The sequence below is a fragment of the Meleagris gallopavo genome, chromosome 1, assembly GCF_000146605.3.
Source record: "Meleagris gallopavo isolate NT-WF06-2002-E0010 breed Aviagen turkey brand Nicholas breeding stock chromosome 1, Turkey_5.1, whole genome shotgun sequence".
Taxonomy (NCBI): domain Eukaryota; kingdom Metazoa; phylum Chordata; class Aves; order Galliformes; family Phasianidae; genus Meleagris; species Meleagris gallopavo.
Genome location: NC_015011.2, coordinates 188604249 through 188624056, shown reverse-complemented (window position 1 = coordinate 188624056; position 19808 = coordinate 188604249). Strand labels below are relative to the sequence as shown.

At 39.5% G+C, this 19808-nt stretch overlaps 1 protein-coding gene across 4 annotated transcripts in view; it reads left to right on the top strand.

The window, feature by feature from the left end:
• The first annotated feature begins 1094 nt into the window (after positions 1-1094).
• Positions 1095-19808, top strand: part of LOC100550530 (N-acetylated-alpha-linked acidic dipeptidase 2) — a 29904-nt gene continuing 11190 nt past the window's right edge. Inside the window, exons 1-13 of one of the 4 annotated variants that reach the window (XM_003203527.4) lie at positions 1095-1336; positions 2417-2528; positions 3399-3585; positions 4925-5026; positions 5780-5905; positions 7544-7730; positions 9059-9152; positions 9432-9530; positions 11600-11685; positions 13478-13597; positions 13986-14068; positions 16221-16284; positions 18990-19057. In XM_003203527.4, the coding sequence (XP_003203575.1) occupies positions 1255-1336; positions 2417-2528; positions 3399-3585; positions 4925-5026; positions 5780-5905; positions 7544-7730; positions 9059-9152; positions 9432-9530; positions 11600-11685; positions 13478-13597; positions 13986-14068; positions 16221-16284; positions 18990-19057 (1410 nt within the window). In that variant the 5' untranslated portion in view covers positions 1095-1254. Of the gene's footprint in view, positions 1337-2416; positions 2529-3398; positions 4400-4924; positions 5027-5779; positions 5906-7543; positions 7731-9058; positions 9153-9431; positions 9531-11599; positions 11686-13477; positions 13598-13985; positions 14069-16220; positions 16285-18989; positions 19058-19808 lie in introns of those variants that run through there. The other 3 variants (XM_031552100.1, XM_010706201.3, XM_010706203.2) reach the window with 3 other exon arrangements.

The following is a 19808-nucleotide window of genomic DNA, read 5'->3' as shown; positions in this document are numbered from 1 at the left end:
TGCTCATTTGTTATATTTTCTGTAGGTGGAAATCCATCTGGTTTGTGTATGTCAAGTGAGATGGTGTGAAAAGGCCTTGCAGTTCAGGATTTGTGATGGTTTATGAGCAGCTGGGAAACGACAGAAAAAAAAGAAAACTGGACTTGCTTATCATTCTTGCTTATTGTTTGAACAAAGACATCCAGCCATGTGGCCATATGCTCAAGTTCATGGCCTGGAGTGGAATAGAAGTCCCCAAGTCTTGCAACTCTTCTTCCATCTCTGGCCTTCTTGAAAGGCCCTTCCTACTGTGACTGGGATGCTAAGCAGCCTTTCTAGCTATTTCTGATTATTTTCCTCTTGGTACAGTCTGAGACACTTGAAGCACTTGGATACTTGATACTTGGAGCACTGCCATTTCTTTCACAGGATCTATCTCCTTTGGACCTTTGGGATTGAGCAGTAAGAACAACATGTATGTCTGGGTTCCCAGAAAAGCTTTCCTGCTTTCATCCTGAGAAGCTGTCTCATGGGCAGGCCCTCAGTTCCAGAAAGATCTGCCTTGGCTTCAGTGGCAGGGAGAGATATGCAGAGCCAGAGTAAGTTTCCACAAAAAGCCTTGGTTTTTCCCTGGGCTGAGGCTGCATCCTTTCCCACAAAATATTGATGAATTTGGTAGAATTAGACTGTCAAAACTAGATCCTAGGGACCTTGTAGTCCAAAACGTAAAAAGCTAAAGGATGTAGGAAATCCTTTGGCAACGTATCTAAATTGGAAAGTGACATCTGGAATTGTCCCCATTGGCTAATTTAAATCGTAGCCTGAACTGCTCTAAGTATTTATTGCTTGCCAACATAACCACAGATTACAAAGAGGAGCGATTCAGTGCTTCCTCAGTACAGAGACAGCAGTTTTCCCTTCCTCTTTTTCATTTTGTGGTCACTTCCACGGATTGTGGTTCAGCTTGAAACAGGAACTTTCAAAAGCAGAAAGTCCTGATAATTAGTAGAAAATGGTTTTAAAAATAATAGTTAAGCACTGCTTGCTGCACAGCCTTTGTTCTGATACACAGACTGTCCTGTGGGGAGGTTTGCTGTGCTCAGAAAATCCTCCCATTCTCATCGCAGGGTTGCAGCTTCCTAGGCAGGACATGAGCTGAGGATCACCGAAGCTAGAGGCAACCCTGGTGCTGAGGGGGGAAGGAGGAGGGGGAGAGAAAGGAGGAGGAGGAAGGCAGGAGCTTGTCTGCCCTCTGCCTCTCACAGAGCTGCCCGTATGGCCAGGAGCCGGGCCACCCTCTGCACATGGCTGGGCTGCCTTGCGCTGCTGGGTTGCTTTGTGCTGGGCTTTCTCATAGGTGAGTACAGAGCTCTGGGACTCAACCTGCAGCCCTTGTCCTCCACAGACACTTCTATGTGGCCCGTGTCGTGATTAACTTCCCATCGAGGAGCTTGGGCTGCTGTTCAGGGACTTCAGATAACGCTCACTTGCACCAAGAGTGTTCATCACTCTGATCTGTGTCTTTGGGGAGGGAGTGGAGTACAGCAGTCACGCTTCAGCAGAAGAGAAGCCACAGTGAGCTGACAGCTCCCTGCAACAGGCAGTCCAGAGAGGAGAGCTTAACAGAAGAGTTTGTGATTTACATGACTGCAAAACCTCCAGGATTTTTTTTCTTTCATTTTTATTATGTGATTCCTTTCATAGCTCTATTGAAATGCTCCTATTCTGTTGAAGGAATGTAGACAAGGAGGAGTGCTGTCTAACAGCCAGGAGCAGAGCTGCTGAATTTTCCATCATGTCCAATGCAATCCACTACTTCAGATTCATTTCTGCACTCACATGCAACATTTGATTTTATGTCTAACATTGCATGTCTGCATCTGTCCTTTTTAACCTTGTGTTGCAACAGAAGCAAAGGGTTAAAGCACAAAGGAAGGCTATGAAACATAAAAATTGTTGCTTTCATTTAGGAGATCACTAAACAGCAAATTTCTGGTGGTTTTGCTACAGGGGCTTTTGTGTCCTAGGCTTTTGCTTTGAATATGCTCATACACAGGTTTTTAAATACCTGTATAAATTAAGGAAACTTCACACATGATTCAGAATTTATACCATAGTTAAAATCTAACAAGAGATGAATTTGCCTTAAAAATTAACAATATTTACCAGAGGTTTGGGGTATGCTCTTTTAATGATGTCACTTTTTTTGCAATTCAGTCAGTGAAATTTTTTTTGCTTCTCTGTTTCACTCCTCTGTTTGAGTCAGCAGGCACTGACAGAGGGCACTCTAAGCCCCAGTCATCCTCTTGACTTTGATGTGACTGCTCCGTACTTGAAGTTCCACATGGGCCCATAAATGTGAGAGCTGGGGCTCTCGCTAAGTAGGATCTTTTCAATAATGACTTTTTCATAAATAGCTTTTCAAAATGTGTTTCAGGATGGTTTAAAAAGCCAACCGAAAAAAACCCCAACTCCTCAGATGTCTGTCAGAATGTGAGACAGAAACTTGTGGATGAAATGAAAGCTGAAAGCATCAAGCGATTCCTTCGGTAAGCCCTGCTCATCTTGCCTTGTGATTAATTTCATCAGCCATGAAAGCCAGGAAGTGATAACATCAGCTCCAAGAAACAGTCCCTGAAAGCAGAACTGTTAAGGTGCATTGAAAATTCCTGGTTTGTGAAGGCTGCCTGGGGAGAGTGGAAGGGAGAGACCCACAACCCTTCTGCTTCTTTCCTCCCCATTTTTGAAATTGTCTTTTCAGCACAAGGGTACTTCCCTCAAGCTCTATTGCTTCCAGTGCTCATCATAAAATTTTGCTATGAAGATTTTCTATAGTCTTCAGCTAAAGTAGTATAACTGCTTTTGTTCATGACTCTCTGAAGCTCTAGCATGAGAGAAGTGAAGAATTTTGTTCTTTGTTCTCGAACAGAGATTATTTTACTTCATTTGGTAAAAACTGATTGCTGTTAATTACATTTGATTGATAATCTGTCCAATGTGTCCTTAAATTTTCAGTATAAGCAATAATCCAGTTAATCCAGTTAGTCCAAGTAGAAAATCTATACATTCAAAAGGTTACAGTGCTTGCATGCTACTGAGTTATGTGTGTAGTTACAACTTGGAACAAGAGATGATGAAGAGAGGTGGCTCAGGTTTGATATTAGGAAAAATTTCACCTCAGATAGAGTGAAGTATTGACACAGGCTGCCCAGGGAGGGTGTGCAGTCACCATCCCTGGAGGTGTTCGAGAACTGTGTAGATGTGGCACTGAGGGAGACATGGTTAGTGGGCATGGTGGGGTTGGACTGTTGTTTGCACTCAGTGATCTTAGAGTTCTTTTCCAACCTTAATCATAATTCTGTGATTCTTTCATTCAATAAACTGATAAGTACTACTGGTGGCCTTTTGTTCTATTCTAGCTCCTTTACCGAGTTGCCTCATCTTGCAGGAACTGAGCAGAATTTTCTTCTTGCCAAACAAATTCAAGGCCAGTGGAAGGAATTTGGATTGGATTCAGCAGAACTTGTTCATTATGATGTGCTGCTTTCCTACCCAAGTGAAACACAGCCAAACTACATCTCAGTAATTGATGATCAAGGGAATGAGGTGATATTTTTAATGATGAAGCTACGTTTATGTAAGATCTCTTTTAAGAAATAATGTCTTCCTCTGTCTTCACACTCCCTCATCCCAGCACTGGGCTTGATATTCTGATAAAAAAATCCAGTGGAAAGAGAACTCAAATGTAAAAATAGTTTTCCAGTCTGTGCAGCAAAACAGAATAGTGTGGCTTAAATCTCAGTGCCTGATACAGAAGAGAAAGGATGTGAGGTTAGGCAGGGACTCAACACATGTATGCCATAACATGTAAGAATGACCATTACTGGTCCATATTAGAGGTACGTCTAGACAATATCCTCTTTCTGCAAACAGCTTTAAGTAGATACTCAGGCAAATTTAGGAAAAAGAAATGTGTCCAATGTGCATAATTCTTCCAGTGTCTTCAGCTCAAATGTGATTGTATCACATTCGGAGAACATATTAGACTTCTTTTCCAAGTATTTAATTGGTCAGTACCCTTATTAGCTCTCTGTTCCAAGTGCCTATCCTGAGTCTGCTTGAATGTCTGTACAATTGTTTCTACACATTGCTGAGGTATGCCATGCAGTGCTGCTCACTGTATGGAGTACTGCTTCTTTTCAATTGCCCTGAATATGATCTTACTGCCTTCCTGGGGTATTGGAAATAATAACAAATGACTCGTATGTAGTCACCTTCATTTTTTACACCCAGGAGAATTAATAGGTAGCAGTGAAGAGGGAAGATGGAGCTGCTACGGAAGCATCATAGCACACTGGCAAGAATGGAGGCCACTGGTAGGAACTGAGGAATATGTGCTCAGGAAGGAATGAACTTAGAGGTAAAAGAATGGAGAAAGCCTTCCAGAAACTCCTTAACACAGTCTCTGAGACTCTCACAAGGTGACAAAGAATAAAAGTAAACTTGAGACAACATGAGTGTTACAGATAAATAGTGGTGAAAGGCTGCATGTTTAACTGGAGCATAACTACTTCAGAGAGGTGAATACATGAATAATAACGTAGGTGGGAGTTATCACAAGAAATGCCTGTGAAGGCATGGATGAACTAGGTGTCTTTATATTGTTGTCACCTCTTGGCATTTTTCTGCTACTTCTTTACTTAAATGACTGATGAACATCTTCTGACAAGTGATCTGTATTCACTTATGCACTGTATGCACTGTAGCAGCATTATGTTATAAAAATTCAGCCATGTATCCTCAGCTGATTTTTCTTTGAAGTTATGCGTGATGTTTAGCATTCCATCTTTTTGCTGACAGTTTAAGGAAATTAGCATATCATTTGCATTAACTGAACTTATACCTTGAGGTGCACTGCTTGACCAAAGATGTTATTTATTGATAGATTTTCAATACTTCATCATTTGAACCACCTCCTCAGGGATATGAAAATGTTACTGATATATTGCCACCATATAATGCTTTTTCAGCGCAAGGAACACCAGAGGTAAGAAAGAAAAGTAAGAGATTTGTTGACTGAAATCATGTTTTGAGAAACACTTGGTGGAATGGATTGCTTCAGCATTTCAAAATATTTCCTGTAGAAATTTTAATTAACCATTGCTACAAGGGAAGAAAAGGACAGCTAGGCCGCATATTATGTGAAGTTTAGAAGTCTATTAAAAAGAAGCCTTTCTGAAAGTGCTAGAAATGTGGTTTGTGAAACAAGTGAAGAGCTTCTATTTCTATGGAAAATTGGATACATCTCAGATTACTCCACATTACTCAGTCATGTAGAAAGGATTTCCATGAGTATTTCGGATTGAGTATGTGTCTTCTGAGGTTAAAAAATTACTCGAACTAATAATTCTTCATGGCTAGATCAATCAGGGGCAGCATTGTTTTATATATATTTATATATGAATAAAATTATATAATAGCAAGTGTCTATGTATACAAGGAATAGCATTATCTATCCATGGCCACAGAACTTTGTTACGTTAGCAGACTGCGTTGTTTTCGTTTGCAGCCTTGGTTTGTATGGTTGCTGGGCAGCATGTAAGTGCAGGGTAATACAGGAAGGTCAGCTGCCTAAGACAAGATTTCCTGTAGATATGATGGAAATATTTTGTTATTACTTTTATCGGGGCTGGAACTCATGTATGGAAATACAAAATATATCACACATGAAGAAAATCGAAGAGGTATTTTGTTTGTTCGATGACCAATTGCCAACAAACTGATGTTCTTTACTGCACAGGCAGATCTGGTATATGTGAATTATGGCCGCACTGAAGATTTTTTTAAGCTGGAGCGTGAAATGGGAATTAACTGTACAGGAAAGATTGTTATAGCCAGATATGGGAAGATCTTCAGAGGAAACAAAGTAAGTGCCGTGTTTAATTTAATTTAATTTTATTTTTTTTTGTAGGTAGCTTTGTCTAATACTGCTCATGGTAAAGCCTGCAGGAGTTAATGACAAATATAAGTTGCAATATATGAGCAGAATCATAGAATCATAAAATAGCTTGGTTGGAAAGGACCTCAAGGTTCATCAAGTTCCAACCTCACTGACACAGGCAGGATTGCCAACTGCTAGATCAAGCACAAGATCAGGCTGCCCAGGGCCCCATCCAACCTGGCCTTAAACACCTCCAGGGATAGAGCAACCACAGCCTCTCTGGACAACTTGTTTCAGCACCTCACTTCCATCCCAGTGAAAAACTTCCTCCTGACATCTAATCTAAATCTCCCCTCCATTGATTTAAAACCATTTCCCCTTGTGTAAGCACTATCTACCTATGTAAAATGTTTATTTTCCTTCTGTTTATAATATCCCTTTAAATATTGAAAGGCCTTTATGAGGTCACCCCACAGCCTTCTCTTCTCCAGGCTGAGCAAGCTCAGATCCCTCAGCTGTCTTTGTAGGGGAGGTGCTCCAGACTCCTGATCATCTTAATGGCCCTCCTCTGGATGCTCTCAAACAGCTCCACATCTTTCCTGTGTTGGGACCCCCAAACCTGGAAGCAGTACTCCAGATGGGACCTCATGAGGGCAGAGCAGAGTGGGACAGTTATCTCCCTTGCGCTGCTGCCAACCCTCTTCTGATGCAACCGAGGTTATTGTTGGCCTTCCAGGCTGTAAGAGCACACTTCTGGCTTGTGTTAAGTTTTCCATCTACCAGGACTCTAAGTCCTCAGCAAGGCTACCCTCAAGGATTTCTTCTCCCGTTCTGTATATACACCTGGAGTTACCCCGACCCAAGTGCAAAATTCTGCACTTTGCTTTGTTGAACCTCACTAGGTTGTTATGGACCCATCTCTTGAGTTTAAAAGGTCCCTCTGGATGGCATCCCTTCCTTCTGCCATATCAATTGCAATAGTCAGCTTGGTGACATCAGCAAACTTGCTGAGGGTGTGCTCGGTCCTATAATCTGTGTCATTGATAAAGATGTTGAAAAGTCCTGATAATGCATTCAGCATCTCTGCCTTCTTTACAATAACTTGTAACAGAAGGAAAATCGTTAAGCATACTAATCTTCTGAGAGTGATATGACTACAAACTCTTTAGGCAGTTCTTGCAAGAGATTAGTTTGGGGAACAGAGTAGTTTGTAGAGCCAAGGTATTTACTACTTTTCATCTAAAGAGCTACAGTATTTTGGAGAAGGATTCAATAAGGATTCTGATGTACAGACAGTGAGTAACTAACTACTCCTCTGGGTTTGGACGTCAACTCCAATAAAATTCAGGATAGAAGGAAAAGGAGGGTAGTGGTTAGTTTTTTTTCTCTCAATGTTATGCCTTGTGCTTTATCTCACAGCTTTGAAGTATGATTTAAAGGTGTGACACAAACAATGATCTTAATGTCTTTTGTTGTGGTTTGTTCTGATGAGTCTGTGATCATTTTCACTTTTCCACATATATATCTTCTAAAAGTATGTCCCCATGGGAATAAATCACAGCACTTGAAATTATTATTGCACTTAAGAAACCCTATATTTCTTAATGCCAAATCATTTTACAGGTTAAAAATGCCATTTTAGCAGGAGCCATAGGGATCATACTTTATTCAGACCCTGCTGACTATTGTGCCCCAGGAGTAGATCCTTACCCAGATGGCTGGAACCTTCCAGGCAGAGGAGTCCAGCGTGGGAATGTGCTGAACCTGAATGGTGCAGGAGATCCTCTAACACCTGGTTATCCTGCAAAAGGTGAGTGACAGATCTGTACCTTGGATCATCAAGTACTTTCTAAAATGATACTGGAAGTTACTGTAGCTATAGAAATTCATCTGGTTTTGGTACAGATGCAAAGAGAAAAGCTACTTAGAACGACTTCTAGCAGTCGTTCATTTTCCTGGTGCACAGTAGATTCTGCCTGTGTCATTTCAACTGGTTGCTTCTGAGGTAGGTGGGGATGGTTATGTTTTCTGGAAAATCTCTTTGCATTTTCTCAGCCTTACAACTCTCAGCTGAATGATTTCAGGTTTACAGACTGCAAAGTAGTTGAAAATGAGTAACAATTTACAGCTGTTTCTAAATCTCTGTGTTTCGCAAGAGGACAAGTTTAAACTACATTATATTCTATCATCAAAGAGGAGTAATAGTTTTGCTTGAAGGTATGTTTTCTTTCTCATCCTAAATTCCAAGTAGAAAAACAATTTAGAATTCTCTATACAGGGTGTAAATTTCTGTAATAAAAATAACAGTAGCCTAGAGCCTTTTGAAACTTGGCACCATAACGCTTGTCTTGTCTCTATAGGCATCCTGAATTAAGGTGTCTACCAGTCCTGTCTGCCAAAGGGATGGCAACAAAAGGGTGCTTCTGGAAAGCTCACTGGCTTGTGTGATCACTACTGGAGGCATCACACACACCATATAGAAAAAAAGCAAACCTAACAGGGCAGGCTGTGTGTGGCTCACTAGATTCAGAGAGACAGTGAAAATCTGCAAATTAGGTAAATCACAGCATCACAGAATTGTTGGAAGGACCTCTAGAGATCATCGAGTCCAACCCCCAAATGTATCTGTGGATGTCTTCTGAATCTGGCAGAAAGCAAACACCAGCTTGGTTATCTCACATTCAGCTTTGAAGAGACATAATAATGTAGATGGACAGCAAATCTAGCCTTCAGTCAAATGTGCATTCAGATTAGGGATTCATCTACACCAATAATCTCTTTCTACAACCAACTTTAAGTGGATGCCCATGCAAGGTTAGAAACAAAGAAGTGTGTCTGATATGCATAATTCTTCCAGTGTCTGGATGTTTTCAGCTTGAATGTTCTCTGAATGTGATGCAGTCAGTCTCTTTAAGAATCCTCATTAGACCTCTTCAGAAGCACCACTGGATTTGTGACTCTCTTATTACGTTTTGGTTTTCTAGAAGCAATATCTAAGAAATGATATAAGAAATGATTTAGGAATTGATGTATGCTTGTGAGTGATATGTGGCTGCATCAATCAAAAGAAATCTTGGTTTAGTTTGGTGAAAGCTGATAAGAATGCTATACAATGGATATTTTGTTCTGGTTTCTTAGAGTACACTTTCCGATACAAAGTGAATGAAGGTGTAGGGATTCCAAAAATCCCAGTTCATCCCATTGGATATCATGATGCAGAAGTGTTATTACAGTGAGTATACATCAGTCCTCTTCACCACAATTTAGCATTCACAAATGTACTGTGAGATTTTTTTATTCTAAGATGGTAAAATCTGTAGAGTTACTTATATTTATTGTTATTCTGTAGTAGCATGTGCTTCAGAAATTTCAAAGTTTTGGAGCAATCTGTTTCAGGCATGATGTTTTTAAGAATTTTGTAAGCCCACTTTGGTTTAGGTGCAGCAGCTATTAAAGGATTTTCTGCTTTTAGCCCACTGCTCAACTGTTTTTCTTGGTTTTCACTTAACAGTGCAATGGGAGGACCTGCAGCTCCAGACAGCACCTGGAAGGGAGCTCTGAATGTGTCATATAACGTAGGGCCAGGATTTGTAGACAACTTTTCAACAAGGTCTGTTTTAACACTCACCTGTTCATAAAAACTGCAAAAATGTCCACAAGAAAAAGATTGTGAAGCAATACAACCAGAGGTGTCCTAATAGCAACATATGATCATAGAATGGTTTTGAATGAAAGGGACCTTGAATTCAAATCTAGTTCTAGCCACTCTGCCCTGGATAAATTAACTTCATTCTTAGTGGAGAACACTCAATGATAAATATTAGAATTTGGAGGTAAATGGTCAAAACTACAGTGTTGCTCAGTGTTCCCCAATGTAAATGGATAGACAGATGCAAAGAGTATATATCCAGTCCATCTATCTATTACTTTTTCTTTCATGTTTCTAATGATCAGGGGAAAATAGTTAAGCCAATCTGTAGATGTCCAAAAGGGAAACACTACTAATTAAGTAGTACTCTTCTAGATAGCTTTCCATCGTCCACTGGAAGCCTCCCAGAGTTTCTTTGAACATAAGAGCTGTGGAATGGTTTGTGAGTCCATCAACTGTTTCCCAAAGCTGGTAGTTCCCATGGTGAAAAGTCTGTAAAAATGACAGGATATAAGAAAATGAAGCACAATGTCTTACTAATTTGATTAGGGAAAAATTGAACTTGGAACTGTTAGATTAGCAATAGTATTTTGCTCTTTACCTTTTTTCATCTCTAATGGAGAAATAAAACTGGTCAGGTGTCCAGCACTGAGAATCACTTTCAAGCACACCAAGCCCCTGTAACAGCTGTGGTTGGAAGTCAATGATTTGACTGGCTGTCAGGGACTGTCATGGCATTCCTGATATCTGATAACTGATAAACAGCGTTAAAAAAGTTAAGATTGGTTTCACATGGGAATACATCATGTGAAAATAATTCCAGCTTACATGCAATTTTACTCTATGAGGATTGGTCAGTAGCAATGAACAGTGTGTGAAAATGATGTGTTGTTATCACTGTTCAAACTCCTGCAGAACAAGATATTATTTTGACACTATATAATTTTGTAAAGACTTCATTTATCTTTATTCCTTCCTTCTCTGTTCTAACACCATCTGAAAATGAACTAAGTAGGAAAAAAATAAGAAAGCATAATCAAGATGATGTTTTGAATGTCTTCAAGAGTAATAAAACCAATAGTTAGGAAGGAACTACCATGATTCATTGTGAACACGTATGCAAAGGAAATATTTTTGAATGCACTTCTTAACATCTTCCCACTTTATAGGAGAAGTAGTTTTTGTAAATAAAGACTAATCCTGCATATACTTTTCTATCAGAGTAATTCCATATGAAAAGGAGACTTTTGAGTCTAGGTAGACAGACACTTGCGCATGGAAATGTGCAAGTATAAGCATATTCAAGCCACAGATGCCAGTTACTTTCTGGGCAGTGATCCAGTAGCTGTCTTGAGAAGTGGGTCTCAATTTTAACAGCCATGCAGATTCACTGCTGAAAAGATGTGCAACTCTTGGAGTTTTGCCAGACGCCAAATTAGTGTTGTTTCATTCTTTGTGTCTTCTATAAGTTAAAAGGGGCTGAATAGTACCTGAATTCCCTTTCTTTTTATGAAATTTCATGAGAAGTTTTTTTTTAATATATTATTTTGCTTTGACAAATCTTGATCACTTTGATCTGCTGTCTTAAACAGAGATTTCAGTCTATTTGTGCTTAACTGTTTATTATGACCATCTCTCCAACTTCTATCACAATTCATGCAGTTTTGCTAAAAAATCACAGTGTATTCTTTATAAAAATATTTATATCTGCAGTTATCATTTTGGTCAAAATTCAGGTTCATTTTTAGTTACTGCGTAGACTTTTCAGTTTCCTGCTCTAACATATATTTGACCAATTGTCACCTATAAATAACAATTCAATAAATTCTGTCACCATTTGAAACTTTAGAGGCTGACCTGTGTAGGCCTCTTTCTGTCAACAGTTTAACTTGAAATAAGAAATGGGAAGCTGATGCAGCATGATGGATTAGATAAGTGCTGAACACACAAAGCAAAACAGGAACTTAAACTTTCTTACTTACTTCTCAGAGCTTCTCAGAGATGGTTACACCAACTGCTTTTCATTTCAGAAAAGTCAGAATGCACGTTCATACAAGCAATAAAGTTGCTAGAATTTACAACGTCATTGGTATCATCAGAGGAGCTGTGGAACCAGGTGAGCATAAGGTGCCTGAGGATTTTAATTCCTTCTTTATTTGGTGTTTGGTGAAATTGTCATCAGGTTGCAAGAAAAAGTCACTTTCTAAGATAGCCAGATAGTACTGGAACCTGAGAAATCCTTAATAGCTTGTCCCATCCCTCCACTACACTGTTTTTAATAGGCATTCTCAAAAATATACTTGAATTATAATGCTGAAATGATAGACATAATTCTTTACATGCCTGTCCTTTTACCGTGGGATTCTGCTTATATAATTAATATGTTTTGTCTGGCAAATCTTGACAGAATGCAAAGCGCAGAAAACTGGTTATGATTTAGGACCTTAACATCCTATTGTAAACAGGATATGTATAAAAGAATGTTAATTCAAAAAGTGTGTAGAATAGATTTGCTTGCATTGCAAAGGGCGGTAAAACCCACCCCGTTTCAACCCCCTGCCATGGGCTGGTTGCCCCCCACCAGCTCAGGCTGCCCATGGCCCATCCAACCTGGCCTTGAGCACCTCCAGGGATGGGGCTGCCACAACTTTGGGCATCAGTGCCAGGACCTCACTGCCCTCAATAAAAATTTTCTTCCCTATATCTAATCTAACTCTCTTTTAGTTTACAGCCTTAACTTGTTGTCCTGTCACTGCATGCTTTTGTAAAAAGTCTTTCTTCATCTTTCATATAAACCCCCTATAAGTAATGAAGGGCTGTAGTAAGTTCTCCCCAGAGCCTTCAATTCTCCAGGCTGAACAATCCCAGCTGCCTTAGCCTTTCTTCACAAGAGACATGTTCCAGCCCTCTGATCATCTTCATGGTCCTCTAGACCCACTCTAAGAGATCCTTGTGTTTCTTTTATTGGAGACCCCAGACCTAGATGCACTACACCAGGCAAGATCTCACAAAGGCAGAGCAGATGGGGACAGTACCCTTTCTCACCCTGCTGCCACCCTGCTTTTGATGCTTCTGGGCTGTAAGAGCACACTGTTGTCTCATGTCAAGCTTCTCCATCCTGAATACTTGCTCCTCAGAACTGCACTCAATCCATTCATCCCTTAGCCCATATCTGTGTTTGGAATTGCCCTGAGCCAGAGGTAGGACCTTGCATTTGGCCTTGTTGAACTTCATGAGCTTTGCATGGGTCCACCTCTCCAGCCTGTCCTGATCCCTCTGGATGGCATCCCACTCCTCCAACCACACCATGCAGCTCGGTGTCACTGACAAAGCTGGTGAGGATGCATTATCACAGAATCACAGAATGGCCAGGGTTGAAAGGGACCTCAAGGAGCATGAATCTCCAACCCCCTGCCACATGCAGGGCCACCAACCTCCACATTTAATACCAGACCAGCTGCCCAGGGCCCCATCCAACCTGGCCTTCAGCACCTCCAAGGATGGGGTATCCACAACCTCTCTGTGCAGCTGTTCCAGTACCTGACCATTCTCTCTGTAAAGAACTTCCCCTGATATCCAACCTAAATCTTCCCTCCCTCAACTTAAAACCATTTCCCCTTGTCCTGCTGTTATCTACCCTTCAAAGAGTTGATTCCCCTCCTGTTTGTAGGCTCCGTTTAGGTACTGAAAGGCTGCAATGAGGTCACCTCACAGCCTTCTTTCCTCCGGGCTGAACAAGCCCAGTTCCCTCAGCCTGTCTTCGTAGGGGAGATGCTCCAGTCCCCCCACTAAATCCCACTGTCCATGTTACTGACAAATATGTTGAATAATAATAGTGGAATCAATAGAAATGCTAATAACCTAAATGCATTTTTAAGTCAGGATTGATATTGTGTGCTTGTTTGCAGATAGATACATTATTTTAGGAGGTCATAGAGACTCCTGGGTATTTGGTGGCATTGATCCAAGTACGGGTGCAGCTGTTCTTCAAGAGGTCGTTCGAAGTTTTGGTAAAATGAAGATGGAAGGTAACTTACTTATTATGGACTTAAAGTGATGGATATGGAAAAGAACAGCTTTGAGAGATTGTGATGGATATTCCCAGTAGCAGCTTTGATTTAAGCTTCACCTTTACAGAAAGTTGGTTGTATATTTCATTGAAGAGATGCATATGCAGCATTGCATCTTAGTTGGCTGAATTTATTCCCTCATCTTTCTCGTCAGTGTAATATCACTATTTTAGTTGTACGAAATGAAAATTTTACATTAAGAAAAATGTCTTTGCAGTAATATGTTTCTCTAAAGAACCTAGAATTGTTTTTTTTTTTTACTGCTATTTCAATTAAGTCTGTTTTTTTAAAGTGATTCAATTAACTGTGGCGAAATTAAACTTGAAAATTAATTTTGTGACTGCAGGTTGGAGACCTAAGCGAACTATCATTTTTGCTAGCTGGGATGCAGAGGAGTTTGGATTGCTGGGTTCCACAGAATGGGCTGAGGTAAATAACGTGGTTTATTAGCACTGGAACATTTAACAGATTTTTTTGCTGTTAAAATTTCATTTATGGAGGTGTATTTGTAGAACTTGGATTTTGCTTTCAAAATATGTAAAGAAAATACTTAAATATTTTTATTTAGTGTATTTATCAGTAGAACACAAAATTGCAGAACAAAACCAGAAACATAAAACAGCATCATTCGTCTGTTAACAAAGCTGAGATTTCTCTTTCCTTGGACTTGCACTAACCTTTTTTCCCATGAAATGATGTTTTGCTTCCAGCTGCAATAGACACTGTGCCCCTTAATGTTGTTTTATGGGATATTAGATAAAGGAAACATAATATAAATTACCTCTAAAATTATTTATTGAGTGGAGGGAGTTGGTACTAAAACTTCACCTCTCCTGAATTCCAGTGGTAACAAAAGTGTACTGTACATAAATATTTTATTTATGGTTTCTTTCTCTATGTATCTGGGCATGTTTAGATGCTATCAGGAGAAAAAAGAACAATTCTTTTAAGTATGAGGTGTCTGAAAGCATGATACTTAAAAGATCTAATTCTCTTGAGCAGTAATGAATAGATTAGCTCTTTGTATGCTTATTCTCATATTACTACTGCTGCTCTGTAATGTTTTTTGTTTAATAATTTTACAGCCAGTAATCTATCATCCACTATTTCACTCCATGGCAGCTGTAGTAGATTAGAAGCCTCTAAGCACCACTCGTATCTGAACCTCGATGTTTTTCTGTTATTGTTTTCCTGCTTTGTCTCAGTGGTGCGCATTCCTCCTCTTTGACACCAAAATTAGATTTTATTTTCTCTGGAGACTTTCCTCACAGCTTACATTCATTTTCCTGCAGCTGCCAGATTTGCCATCTACTAAATCTTGGGGAAAATTAATCCATTATATTTACTGTCTTCTCTGTAACAAAGACTGCAAGTGTGGCAACATCCTTTTGTTACATAAACACATCTTGAAGGAATTTATGCTGCAAATATGCTTTTCCACATATGCATGGCCCCATGTATGCACATACAAGATTGCTTTCTTCCTTCATATTCTCCTCCAGAATCTTCTCTAGTGTTTGTTTTGAAGATAGTGCATCATCGAGTTATTATCAAGCTAATTTGTAGTTCGCATGATTTAAAAATAATTAGTTGGTTATAAATTGAATGAATCAAGTATCAATTACTAACCTAATTAGAATATCTATTACAAAGCCAAGATTTAGTAACATACCACTTCCTGATTAGAATACCAATTCCAAAAATAATTACCGGTTTGCAAAAAAATTAAGCATATGTGTGTAAGTATTTATCATGAAAGCAATACGTAGTTGACTCAAAACTGCTTTGATTCATTGTTTTTAGAAATGAGTGAGTGTAGAAATTACAGCAATACCCACTTTATCATTGTTAAAACTCAGTTAAATACTGGAACGTGATATCAGTAGCAAAACTGGTGAGGCTACATTTAGAATACTGTGTCCAGTTCTGGGCTCCCCAGTTCAAAAAGGACAGAGATCTCCTAGAGAAAGTCCAGTGGAGGACTACAAAGATGGTAAAGAGCCTGAAGCATCTCCTGTATGAGGAAAGGCTGAGTAACCTGGATCTGTTCAGCCTGAGGAGAAGAAAATTGAGGGGGGATCAGATTAATGTTTGTAAATATCTAAAAGGAGGTGGGAGGCAAATGAATGGGGCCAGGCTCTACTCAGTGGTGTGTAGTGATAGGACAAGGAGCAGTGGCCTAAAACTTGAACGTAGAAAGTTCCATATGAACATGTGGAAGAGCTTCTTTATGGTAAGGGTGACAGAGCTTAGGAAAGAAGTTGCCCAGATAATTTGTTTAGTCTCCTTCTATGGAGATATTCAAGACCCATCTGGACTCTCTCCAGTATGAGAGGTTGGTTGCTTTCCAGAAAAAAATGAGTCCCAGAAGCAAGAGTGAATGTTGTATGCTGAGATCATTGACCCATCCTCAAATATCACAATAATTGGTGAAGAACATTGTGCTACTTATCCTGACTTTTTTTCTAAAGGTAATGTGGTTAAAACAAATAAACAAACAAAAAGCCCACCTAGTATACTTAATATGCTCTTGAGTAAATGTCACTAACTGAAGGTAATAATTACACTTTTACAACCCCAGGAAAATGCCAGAGTCCTCCAGGAACGAGCAGTGGCGTACATCAACACAGATTCTTCTATAGAAGGTGTGTCTTACTTTTAAACTCACTTTACTTTATGGATGTCAGTTTTAGTAATTCACTGTGTATTATTATTGCATCCAGAGCTAGCAAACATCAATTATGTAATATTCAGTAATTGTAGCAAATACAGAATGAAATGGAGGGAGAGGACAATTCAAATCCTCATGCTGCTTGCTTGTTGCAAGTAGTGCCATCCATGAGCTGCAGTCCACATATCTGGAAGCCAGAAGGCCTCCTCTGTATTCAGTGTTCTGTGCAAATGAACTGAGCAGTCTGAATTTTTAAATCTCTCTTAACTGCTTTAGCAGTTATTATACAATTATTGTTGATGTATGGCTGACTTACACATACAGCTCCAGCTCCATTTACTGTGGAAGTGTAGTATCTTGGGACACTATACTTACAGTTACAGGGCAATTACTGTCAAAACCTTGGGGTTGTGTTTTGTAGGTCTGGGAAATCGTTCTGTTGCTTTGGGATGGGGTGCACCCCTTTGTGCAGTGCTGTGAAGGGAGGCTGTGCAGAGTTCTTTGCAGAATATGCCTGAGCTGTCATAGAAAAATAAGCTCTCCAGAGTGATTCACAAAAAAAGTGACCCACAGTTATTTAATTTACTGTGTCCTTCAGATTCTCCGAAGAATCTGGCATACAGGAATGCTGCTTAGAAACTAGACTTGGGAAGTTAGAGCAAGCACAATGACCTAAATCAGAGTAGCAAGAATAATATCATTTAATTATTCTGAGCTTTGTTACAGAAGGTCTTCATTTGCTGTTTTCTGTGCTGAAATTATCATACAACCATAGAATTGTTTGAGTTGGAAGAGAAAGAACTCTTAGAGGCCATCCAGTCCAACTACCTTGGATGAACAGGGACACCTACAGCTCCATCAGGTGCTTGGAGCCTGTCCAGCCTCACCTTGAGTGTCTCCAGGGATGGGGCATCATCCACCACCTTTCTGGGCAACCTGTGCCAGTGCCTCACCACTCTCATCGTAAAAAACTTCCTAATATCCAGTTTAAATCACCTCTTGTTTTGTTTGAAACCATTTCCCCTTGTCCTGTCACCACACACCCTGCTAAAGAGTCTGTCCCTTTCTTTCTCCCAGCCCCTTTTAGACACTAAAAGGCCGCTCTCAGGTCTCCCTGGAGCCTTCTCATCTTCAGGCTGAACAGCCTCAGCTCTCTCAGCCTGTCCTTGTAGGGGAGGAGTTCCATCAGTAGAGCCCCATGAATCTGTTCAGCACCGTATTCTCAGTTCTTTCTGGCATTGCTTTTTCCATGTTAAACCCAACCATTTTGAGCTTACTCTGTGTGAATAAAATGGATATCAGTAGGCACATTTAAAAACTCTTCTTACTCCTGTCAGCTGAACATTCTGTCTGTCACAAAAGGATTGGAAGGAAAGAAAAGGCAAACCCAGTTTCTAAATGCTGTGTTGGAGGTTGGGTGTAAGGACAGTAGAGCTGTTCTTTCAATTATACAGTGTACATGCTGTGGAAAAAGTGGAGCAGAAATTCACATTTAGATCTTATGGATGAAATAATAGCTTTACAACTGCTTCATATTCTCAGCATGGATTGTAACACATTTATTTTTTTCAGCTGATCTGCAGCCAACTTGCTGCTGCATTAACTATTTTCTTCCAAATCCTCATTACTCAAACGTGTCTCTTGCTCTTTGCATTAAAGAAAGTGTGAGAGTAAAACCAGTGGGAAAGAGATGTAATAAGGCAAAAAAGCACCATCATCAGTGGACTGTTTTAAGTATTTGGGTGTCTTTCACTTTCCTCTAAGCATCCACTGTAGAGCCAAAACATCCATATACTCTGGGAATTATTTTTTTTTTATCACCATGCATTTTCTATAGTGCTTCTCGTGCCATGTTTTGAACAGCAAATTCTTTCTATTCATTGGCCTTGAGACTTGAAAATCCATAAAAGGAATAGCAAGTCACTCTTTTGAGTATTTTTGTGTCTCTAATTTCCACTTCTCAAATAGAGACTCTTGTTGGAAACATTATTAATGTTATCAAGTGATTTTAACGTTATATAGAATTTTTTACATTGTTGTTGGGTTTTCTGTAATTGTTAGTCCAACGCTCACTCTTGTGAGCATGCAGTGGATGACCCCAGGTCTAAAGCAGTAACAAGACCTAATAACAGAGTTTTCTGATGTTTCATTATGTCAAAACCTTCTCACCCTTCTAGTTGTCCACATGTTTGCCCAGCTACTGTTGGGTGACTACAGAAAAGGTTGCTTTGCAGACCTGTCTCCCTCAGCATTGACAGTAGTTTCTTTGCAGTGGGGCTCTTGCTGCTATGACTGACAGCTTCCCTATGAGATACTTACCCACTTACCACTGCATTCTGTTTAATGCAGGCTTTTGGGAGCATGTGAGAGACAGGGTCAATGAGTGACAAGTAGCTGATGAAGGATAGTTGCGCATATTCTAGAACTATGGGGAAGCTTCATTACATTACTTTACATGTTCAATAACCAGTGCACTACTGTTGTGTAGAAACAGGAGCTTACAAAGTGTGACCAAATAAACAGTCTGTTTCTGTGTGTATTCTGAGGAAAGATCTAAATTTTTTGCCTTGGAGTTGAGAAGGAGTTTGTCTAAGAAAGGACTGCAGGGCTTAATCCATTAAGAAGATAATGCCAATTGTATGTGGAGGGAAGATTTCCATGTCTGTGCTTCATTTTCAGGCAACTACACATTAAGAGTTGACTGCACCCCTCTTCTCTACAAACTGATATATAATCTAACAAAAGAGGTACTGAATCAGAATGTTTATTGTTCTTGATTTTCTGAGAATGCGCAAATTTATTGGATAAAATGGGACTATTGAGTAATATTGCTTTTGTCTTATAGCAGTGCTAAACAATCTTGATCCTACTAAAATTCTCTCAGTGGTACACAATCCTGGCTCACAGTTCCCTAGTACTCTTAGCAAGGCTGAAATGTGTCGCTGACATAACTGGAATATTATTTGCAATATATAATGAAATAATTGTATGTAGAGATAACTGTATATATGTTTGTATAAAACTTGGAATATAGATAATTGTATAAATAAATGAGTTTGAGATAAGAAAACACTTAAGCAAGATCAATTCTTGTAAGCATGCAAGGAAATAAACTGCATTTGACATTCAAGTGCAATCTATTACAATCTAAAATCTATTTCTTTTCACATTGGCTAGATACCAGTTTTTCTCAGATCCCCTTGAATCAGCTTCAGATCTCACTGAGCTTCTGAAACACTATAATAAATATCAGAGGACTGAATGGGCTTTGTAGTGGGCCAGTTGTATGGATTTGCTTTACTACAAGTGGTCAGATCATATCTCCTTTGCTTTTTTAACTCTCAGCACAAATTATCACAAGGCTGAAAGACTTATTTTCTCTCTCTGAAGAATCTCATTTACAATGCATTTTCTCTATATACTCTTTTTTTTTTCTTTTCAGTTTTGTGCCACAGTTTTCTAGAGAATAATTTTTGGCTATCTTTTCTTACTCCTTGA